General features: G+C 42.9%; 2 protein-coding genes across 3 annotated transcripts; one reads left to right on the top strand and one right to left on the bottom strand.

Annotated features, from left to right (window-relative positions):
* Positions 1 to 1,928: 1,928 nt before the first annotated feature.
* On the bottom strand, positions 1,929 to 3,545 carry srrd (SRR1 domain containing). Of its 2 annotated transcripts, none has more exons than XM_050051424.1 (6): positions 3,268 to 3,545; positions 3,139 to 3,179; positions 2,844 to 3,067; positions 2,667 to 2,765; positions 2,348 to 2,499; positions 1,929 to 2,254 (listed from the first exon to the last, which is right to left on the bottom strand). In XM_050051424.1, exons 1-6 carry the CDS (start codon positions 3,414 to 3,416, stop codon positions 2,014 to 2,016), a joined length of 906 nt encoding a protein of 301 aa, XP_049907381.1. In that variant the 5' UTR covers positions 3,417 to 3,545; the 3' UTR covers positions 1,929 to 2,013. The 2 variants fall into 2 exon arrangements, with proteins under 2 accessions (XP_049907381.1, XP_049907382.1); XM_050051425.1 differs by having other exon boundaries at positions 2,844 to 3,052.
* A 151-nt stretch (positions 3,546 to 3,696) lies between these two features.
* tfip11 (tuftelin interacting protein 11) lies at positions 3,697 to 9,383 on the top strand. Its single transcript, XM_050051423.1, has 15 exons — positions 3,697 to 4,294; positions 4,831 to 5,038; positions 5,319 to 5,490; positions 5,582 to 5,738; positions 5,854 to 5,981; positions 6,109 to 6,270; positions 6,480 to 6,671; positions 6,809 to 6,988; positions 7,116 to 7,250; positions 7,351 to 7,454; positions 7,594 to 7,762; positions 7,940 to 8,183; positions 8,311 to 8,453; positions 8,583 to 8,748; positions 8,886 to 9,383. Exons 2-15 carry the CDS (start codon positions 4,833 to 4,835, stop codon positions 9,230 to 9,232), a joined length of 2,505 nt encoding a protein of 834 aa, XP_049907380.1. The 5' UTR covers positions 3,697 to 4,294; positions 4,831 to 4,832; the 3' UTR covers positions 9,233 to 9,383.
* Positions 9,384 to 9,701: the final 318 nt, after the last annotated feature.

The raw sequence follows: 9,701 nt of genomic DNA, 5'->3' as shown, positions 1-9,701 counted from the left end.
TTCATTTAAAAACTGCATTTTGTGTTTACTTGTGTTATCTTTGACTAATGTTTAAATTTGTTTGATGAGCTGAAACATTTAAGTGCGGAAAACATGCAAAAAAGTAAGAAATCAGGAAGGGGGCAAACACTTTTTCACACCACTGTACATACATAGTATATGCATGTGAACGTGGTGTGTGAAGGTATGATTCTGTTAAACCACCTGCGAGACAAACAACTGATAGGCCCAGAACACCACAACTGGAGTATCAATGTAAAAAGACTACACCTGTGTTCTTTCCTCCATTTACATTTATATACACTACTACCACTTTACAAAACATACCATAGTGTTTTCATACCTCCATGCTGGTGACAGCCATAGCTGGAGGTACTGTGTTTTTGGGTTGTCTGTCCCATTCTCGTAAACACAACGTTTCAAGATTGTCCTGAAGGAATTTCTTTTAACTTGGTGCAAACATTTCCTTGGATTCAAGTATGAACTGATTCGATTTCAGTTGTCAAAGGTCGAAGGTCAAGTCTGTCTAATTCTCGTAAACCCAATATCTCAAAAACACCTTGAGGGAATTCCTTCAGACTTGGCTAATTATGACAAAATTTTACACAGATGTCTATTAGGATAAAAAGATTAAGTGATGGCCTTGTATATCCAAAAGGTCAACTTTACTTTGACATCAAAATAGTCTGCAAACACACTTTAATATCCATTATTATAACTCAGGAACAAAAGGGGAGACATTTGGTCAGATGCTAATTTGGTGACACTACTCTTCACACTGTGCTGATTGCATAGATCTTCTAAGCTGCCAGGGGGAAGATTTGTGTCAATAATCCATGTTTTGGAAGTCTGTCTTTGCAGCAACATCCACATTTTAAGCATTGTAAACTGTCATGGCTACACATGAGTCTGGACAGACATAGATGTAAGCTGCAACTTGACTGGTGTGCAGAGGCATACAACTGCAATGTGGTAATACTAGTTTGTTTTTATCTTCCAGACAGCAGCTGATATAGTTCATGGTACAAAGTTAATCTGTAGAAATCAGTCTACACAGCCACGTAACTTGCTTAAGAAACAACTTTTTTTCCCCCACATAAAAGTTACATTATTACAGCAGGGGTTTTTTTTTAAAAAAGGAACACATCATTTCAAAAACAGGTAAGTTCCCACAATGAAAAAGTGCTGAGTATTCAGAAAGGCTCATGCTAAGCAAAAGGGAGCCACACCAAGCCGCACCCAAAATCACTGAAGGGTGTGGTCAGAAATATGCTTTGATTTACCTGTAACCGTACCCAACAGTGATGTCATGTTGTCCTGGAGTAAACCTAAACATCCCTGCAGCAAGGTGAGGAATAAACCACAAGATCAGCAAAAACACAAAAGAAGGTCATCATGTGGTGTTAGGAACTGGTCCAGGTTGCTAAACAGACCAGTACCCCCATTACTTTTTTTCACAAACCCTTCAAAATGCCATATTTGTAAAGAAAACTTAGGGAGCCTGTGTCAGTATCAGAGCTAATAACTAATAAAATGTTGCTTAAAGAATCAACTAACATCTTTAGTGTGAAATTCAGATGTTCCTGTCTTCACATGAGAAAGTGGAAGTGGAACCACACTCTGGAAATAGCAGCAAATAAAACACTGATACTCAGAAAGTTGAGGAGAGCTATACTGGGAATATGCTAAGGTCATTAAATTCTGTGTACTAAGGAAAATGATAGAGGTGTTCACCCAAAACAGGTGCAACAAAGCTCACAGAGTCACAAAGACGTCAACCAAGTGGGTCATTGCACTCCCATACGGTCCAGAGAAGACGTCTAAGCTGCCAAACATTTGTGTGAATATCCATTATTAAAAATGTTTCATTATCTGCTGCTGTTTCAACAGGTATGACTAGTTTGATATGATAATGTTGCAAGATTCAGTTCTCAGTTTAAAGCATGATTCATTTATTAAAAAACTGCCTATAAAAAAAACATACAGCATGTCATTTCTTGTTGATCTCCTGCCTCAGCTCCGTGTTTCCCTCAGAATAATCTCCAAATCAGGGCAGTGTTGGTACTGTGGTTCAGGTGGCTCTGCCCACATGGATTGTGGGAGTCTGTTAAGGCTGCTGGTTGGAAAGGTGATAACTGCCGTGTCACTGAAGACATCAATCAGACGGGACGGACACGGCAGCTGTCTCTCCTCACACGCAGGCACAGCCTGAGCGATGTAGCCGTAGTCCCGCTGGAACTCTCTCTCGATTGTTCTGTTGGGACGACAGATAGCACACAGGAAACGTCACCTCACCTCTCCTCCAATGTCTTTAACATCACCTCCCTCATTCATGTCCTGTACTAACCTGTCCCTTATGCCATTAAAGCTGTTTCCAATGATTATCATCTGAGGTAGACATTGTGTACTCCAGTTCTTCCATAGGAGGTTGTTGTACAGGGCCTTCCCACAATGCATCAGGTAAAAGAGTGTGGGCTTAGTCACCAGATGCTTCCCCTCCTGCACAATACAGTGAGAGAGAATGCTGTTGTTTATGCGATGGCTTTCTACTCTCCCAGGAAGTCAGTAAGCATTAAAATCAGCTTGCAGCGACCTTGAGATAGGTCGTCTTATTTGATTTTTCACTTGTCTGACTGGATAAAAAACACGAGTGGCCATCAACTGACCTCATTTTCTGTGAGTACATTCAGACCCAGCTCTCTCAAGACATCCCTCTCTCCAGAGGAGAATGCCGGGTCGTAAACAGAGCAGTCCTCCAGTGAGATCTAAAGAGAAAGGATCAGGGATGAACATGGTTTCAATTAGACTGTTTGTGTTCTCATTGGATAAACACACCCTCTTACCTGTCCTGCATCCAGCAGCAGCAGCAACATTGCAAGCTGGTAACGAGCGGAGACACAGGAGGAGAAGGAGCCAAGGCCATAACACACACACACCAGCTGCTGACACAGTCTGCCATCTCTGTTGCTCCCCAGCTGGTCAGTGGGGTCCTCTGTGGTTTGGTTCTCTGGAGCTTTTGAGAAGGATGCTGATCCTGCCACCAGCAGCTGATCTGCAAACAAGAGGCCTGAAAGCGTCACTAAGCTGCACAGATGAACAAAATATTTTGTGCTGACTCAACTTGTCAAGCTTACTCACTTTTCCACTTTTGCCAAAACTCCTCGCATCTTAGCTCAGACCTACAGAGAGGAGGATACACACAGTTACTGAACCACACCTAAACATGAATCATATTCCATGAGTCTGTTGCATAACTTGATTTCTTACACTGTGTCTCTGATTCGTTTAATAGTTTTCGCGATGTCCAGCTGATCCTGGCAGCATGTTGAATTCAAAGGCACCTGAGGAGATTTTGATTTCCGCGCTGCGCCTTTTCGTCGCCGGGCAACCTGCCACTCCTCCCCGGTGTCAGACATGTACGCTAAATTACCGGTGCCCCACGTTCACATACACGGACATGGGATACAAACATTTACTGCATTGTAAGTTAAGTGCTGGCTGGAGTCGGTCACTCAGCGGTGTGAAGCAAATGGGAATATTTTGAGTGTAACACACACATTTCTCCTTCCGGTGTTAAGGGAAATTTTGTATTCCGCACTTGGCGGTGCGCCGTCGTGTTTGTCAAAATACCGGTGATTCGTGGATAATAAACAGGCAATAGACGAGTAATTTAAACTCAGCGTAGTGGTGAAGGAAACTAAGGTGTGTCACGCGCTGGATCACTACTTAGCAACTGTGTCGAAAATGGTTCACTGTTTCAAATCGTGTCATACAAAAAAAAAAAAAAAATGGTGACACCTGTTGGCCAAACCGATGGGAGATATGACATGTATGACATGGCCTAAATGTTAGATCATGTTAAAATCACATGGTTTAAACAGTGAGAATAGCAGAGGTTTCTCCTGCTATCATCTTGAAAGAAATCAGTGGACATATGTAATTTCAGAAAGGCTAACAAGCCTGTCAAACGCTACTATTATGCGCCGAAATGTATTTTAAGTATTGTTTTCCACCTAAACTGCCATGAATGGCTAAAGCCAACGGAGGGAAATATCTTCTAAATTACTATTGTTTTTTTCTTGTAGAATTGAGATATTTTTAACGTGAACAAGTGCATCCTTTCGGGGTACAGAGTTTGATGCAACACCTGCAGTTTCCGGCGCCAACCGGATGTACTTGTATTTTCGTGTGTGAAACGAATAAGATAGCCGATTTTAGCTGGATTAACTTTAGCATAATTACTGCCTCTATGGTATACAAAATTACCGGCTAGGGGGAATAACAATCGTTTCAGGTAAGTCATAGAAGACTGTTTTTTCATAATGTCGCAGCACGCATTTTTTGGGGGTAAAGCGAACAGTTTACATTCGCTAACGTTAGCCTTTGCTAGTAAATGTTAGCTTGTCTTCACGTTGTGTTCTCCTCACAGGGGCTAGATATATGTAGAGCCATGTAACGTTAGTTATTCAGAAATGCTAATCAAGAGTAATGGTGCTACATAACTAGCTAGCTATTTGAGATAATGCAGCTATAATTTCCTTTGAGCTGACATGCTACTGTTAGCCTAACTAAATTGCTGTTGATCCCATACCAGGACAGTAGTAAGTACAAAATCATAACTACATAGAATTCAACATAAACAAAACGCACTGGATTAACTCCAAACTTACTTACTAGATTTCCTCGCGAGCTTTCAGCCATCTCTCGTAGCTTTCATTTGCAGACAGATTTTGCTCGGTTGTTATGTAGATGGTTCTTCTGTGTAGTTTATAATGTGATGTTTTTCCACTACTAAAACCATCTTGGTAATTTGTTTATTGTGCCAAACAGCCATGTCCATGTCCCATCTGTATGGGAAGAGAGATGAGGAGGAGGAAGGCGTGGAGATAGAGAGCTTTGAGGTGACAGAGTGGGACCTGGCCAATGAGTTCAACCCAGACCGCCGCAGGCACAGGCAGACCAAGGAACAGGCCACCTATGGCATCTGGGCCGACAGGGACTCAGACGAGGATGAGAGGCCCAGCTTTGGAGGCAAGAAGTAAGACATGGGTTTATTTTTGTTGATGCCCCAGTGCCCCTGTTGTGCAGAAGTCTGGTTCCATGTCGATATGTGTTTTCCCTCCCCATAACCTGCACCCAGCTATATCCCTTACCCGAGTCACTCATCTCCTCTATGTATAACCCCATTCAGAGGGAAAAGACCTTGACACAAGACCCCATCATTAGTCACCCCAAGAGGAATAGTCCAGAGAAATGCTGCTTTTTTTTTTTTTCTCCAGTCGTTTAGAAAATTAATAAATTCATTGTGTTTTATCCAGGTCTAAAGATTACACTGTTCCAGTGAGCTTTGTGAGTGGTGGTCTTCGTAAGTCTGCAGCTGAGGAAAAACAGCACCAACAAAAAGAGGAAGGAGGCTCTGATGACTCTGAAGATGATGGTCCTTCAGCACCTCCCCCTCCTCGTGGCATTGCACCCAAAAAACTCCAGATGGTAAGTTTTGTTGTGTGTATCTTATTTACTCATTGCATTGTATTCCGTAACAATGCTCTGTCAAAGTCTTTTTTTTTTTTCCTATTCCTAGGGTAACTTCCGGGGGAACCAGTCACAGAGGTTTGCAGGTGGCATACAGTCTGGTAAAGGCATCGGTAGCTGGGAGAAGCACACGAAGGGAATTGGCCAGAAACTTTTGCAGAAAATGGGTTATCAACCTGGCAAAGGCCTGGGCAAGAACGCTCAAGGTGGGTAGGCCTGAGGAGGCTATGTTATTTAGATATTAAATAATACTGTATGTTTTTCAGGAGCAATAAATTAGAGTCTGTATACTCTTGACTTTGCACCCTCTTATTGCTGCAGGTATTATTAATCCCATTGAGGCAAAGGTTCGTAAAGGCAAGGGAGCAGTGGGTGCTTATGGCAATGAGCGAACCCAGCAAAGTCTTCAGGATTTCCCCGTGGTCGACTCAGAGGAGGAGGAGGAAAAGGTAGAGTATTGCCTCTTTTTCCAGCCACACCCACTCTTAGATTGTATTGTTAGAGTGTACAGCAGAAGTCATACTGTAGAGTCAGTCAACATTATTTTGACATGATTCTCAATATCTTTCTGTGTAGGAGTTTCAGAAGGAGCTAGGCCAGTGGCGTAAGGATCCTGCAGGTTCCGTAGGGAAGAAGAAGCCCAAGTATTCCTACAGAACTGTGGACGAGCTAAAGGCTAAAGGCAAGGTGGCAGGGCGCAGCACAGCAGCATCCGCTGGAGAGTTGGCACAGGTCAAGGTATGTTTGAAAAGACTGACTGTAATACTCCTTTGTGTCTGTCTCACAGGAATGTTATCCGGGCACTGCTGAATTAGGCTTTAATGTTATAATAGGCATCAGGAACTGAGGTTAATTGTACACTCAGTACAAGCTCTTGTGGATGACAAGTGGTCTGCTGCCTTTCTGTGTCTGAATCTCATTTACCTCACATCTGTTCCAATCTCTAGGTAATAGATATGACTGGGCGAGAACAAAAGGTGTATTACAGCTATAGCCAGATGTCCAACAAGCACAGTGTTCCAGATGAAGGTCCGCCAAGCTTGTCCACACAGGATCAGAAGGCATCAGGCTTTGCTCTCCCTGAACTTGAACATAATCTGCAGCTACTGATAGACCTCACAGAACAGGACATATTACAGGTATGAGGAAACCAAAGTTATCTGCCAAATATCTACAGCTACGAGTTTCTGCAGCTTTCCTCTTTACCACTCAGCTAATTCTGCTTCAGCCTCATACTGACACACTTTTTTTCTTTCTTATTTCCCACCTTCTGTAGTCCGCCAGACGTCTGCAGCATGAGAAAGATGTAGTTGTGTCCCTGAGCCACGAGTCACGAGCACTGCAGAGCAGACTGGATGCGGAGCAAGATGCCATCTCCAGAATGGAGGCTGTTCTGGCATTGGTGGAGCGTTTTCCCTCTGGGGAGATGGCCCCTGGGGAGGGGCCCACCCTGCAGGTGCATATACAGTGAACACACAAAGACTAACAGCTACAGTTATGAGGATATTTCAGTTTATTGGTCCTTGCTGTGTTACCACACACATATAGGTCAGTGTTTTTGTGCCTTTCCTCTCTTTCTTCAGGAGTGTGCCCAGATCTTTGAGACTTTACAAACAGACTATTATGAAGAATACAAGACAATGGGATTGGCAGACCTGGCTGTAGCTGTTGTCCAGCCGTTACTCAAAGAAAAACTTCGGTCTTGGGACCCTCTGAAGGTATGCTCATGCAGTCATCTTCTTTTGAGGTCACTACATACTTTAATCAGTAGTAATTAATAAAGATACCAATTCACACACTGTTTTCTGATTATTTCAGGATAGCTCTTATTGTCTGGAAGACATCGGTCAGTGGAGAGCAATCCTTGAATCCAGAGACCTCCATACCAGTGCCCCAGATTCAAACATGGACCCTTACCACAGGTCATTTTAAACACACAAACATATATTAAGCTGTGCTCAACTATTTACATTAATGGATTCTGCAGGATAGGAGTTAAAGCCTGTTTTTGACTACACAGTATATGTTTCTGAAATGCTTGTCCTGTCTGTGTTTGTCCAGACTGTTGTGGGAAGTGTGGATCCCAGTGATGCGACCCTGTGTGTCAGGCTGGCAGCCTCGTATAGTAGTGCCAATGGTGGACTGTGTGGAAGTGTGGGCTCCTCTTCTCCCGATATGGATCCTGGAACACCTGATGGAGCAGCTGATCTTACCTCGGCTACAGCGAGAGGCAAGACACACACACACACACACACACACACACACACACTATCTCTAGTTAACGACATTCTTGCTCAGATGTAGAGAGACTCCCATGGTTTTGTTATTTGTTATTGTTATTGTTATTATTTCATTATAATTGCCTTCAACATAACAAGCTGATTTTTTCCCTCTCCTGCTTTGATAGGTAGATAACTGGAACCCTTTAACTGACACAGTGCCCATCCACTCATGGATCCATCCGTGGCTACCTCTGCTTCAATCACGTCTAGAGCCTCTTTACCCACCAATCAGGAGCAAACTATCCAATGCCTTGCAGCGATGGCATCCAAGTGACGCCTCGGCCCGCCTCATCCTGCAGCCATGGAAAGATGTTTTCACACCAGGTGCATGGGAAGCCTTCATGGTGAAAAACATCATCCCTAAACTAGGTATGTCTTCATCAGTGGCAGCCTTAAGCAGGTTACCAGTGAGGACAATGTATTTCTCTACAGTCTTATCCCTGTCCCTCTTATTCCCACTGGTTTATCTTCTTCATGTGTCTGTGCCCCTCCACAGCTCTGTGTCTGGAAGAGCTGGTTATCAACCCTCACCAGCAGCAGATGGATCCATTTAACTGGGTGATGGATTGGGAGGGCATGTTGTCCCCCTCCAGCCTGGTGTCCCTGCTGGACAAAAACTTCTTTACGAAGTGGTTGCAGGTCAGTAAATTAACTTAAGCAGAACAGAAAGTTATTAAAATGCACTTAGTTGCAATTAATTATTGAATTTTGTTAAATGTTTTATTCTTTGGGACTTAATTGTGTCTGTCTCTGTTTTGGTGATTATAGGTCCTGTGTTCATGGCTGAGCAACAGTCCTAACTATGAGGAAATCACTAAATGGTACCTGGGCTGGAAGAGCATGTTTAGTGACGTCTTGTTGTCACAGCCGCTCATTAAAGAGAAATTTAATGAAGCTTTGGACATCATGAACCGTGCAGTGTCTTCAGGCATGGGTTAGTAGTACACATCTTTTCAGGAGATAAACAGATATGAAAACAATTACACATCAATACTTTATGAAATTATGACAATTCAGCCCTTTTTTTCTCCTGCAACCGAGCTACAACACTCACTTTTTTCATATTCACAGGTGGATATATGCAACCTGGTGCAAGGGAGAACATTGCATATCTAACACAGACAGAGAGACGAAAAGACTTCCAGTATGAAGCGATGCAGGAGCGCAGAGATGCCGAGAGCGTGGCTCACAGGGGCATCAGTGCCGGTGTGCCAACTAACTTCAAAGATCTCATCCAGACCAAGGCAGAGGAGAACAACATTGTCTTCATGCCCTTAGTGGCCAAACGGCACGAGGGCAAACAGCTGTACACATTTGGGCGTATTGTCATTTACATAGACAGAGGGGTTGTGTTTGTGCAGGGAGAGAAGACTTGGGTCCCCACGTCTTTGCAGAGTCTGATAGATATGGCCAAGTGAGGGTGGACAGACTGATTCCTTGGTCTGCTATGTGTAAAAGAGAATAAGTAGAGCAAATGTTTGCCTTTTGTGTAACTGCTGATCTTTGTCATATGTGTCTTTGTACATTTTTAGTGTCACTAGAGCTGTGAATAAATCATTTTTGATTGTATGTGGCTGATTTTTTTTTAATCAGATGTGAAATGTAAATAGGTACATATGTTCAAGTACTGCATTTATACAGTATAGTACATTGAGGAATATGCATGATGGTTGTTTTTCAGGAGATATTGTGTTGCAACATAGGAAGGGCACTTTTCTGTATCACTTATTTCTTGAAACTTTTCATTAAAATACTGCTTCCAAGGTAGTATCAGATTATTTTGACATGTTTTTTTTACATGCACAAAAAAAATCTACTCATTGACGTTTACAGTATGAACATTAATTTTCAAAAGATGTCTCGACTGGTGCTGCTTCTTTTACTGTA

This window comes from Epinephelus moara, chromosome 8 (genome assembly GCF_006386435.1).
Source record: "Epinephelus moara isolate mb chromosome 8, YSFRI_EMoa_1.0, whole genome shotgun sequence".
Lineage (NCBI taxonomy): Eukaryota > Metazoa > Chordata > Actinopteri > Perciformes > Serranidae > Epinephelus > Epinephelus moara.
Note: the sequence above shows the minus strand (reverse complement) of the source record. Positions and strands in the feature narration are given on the sequence as shown.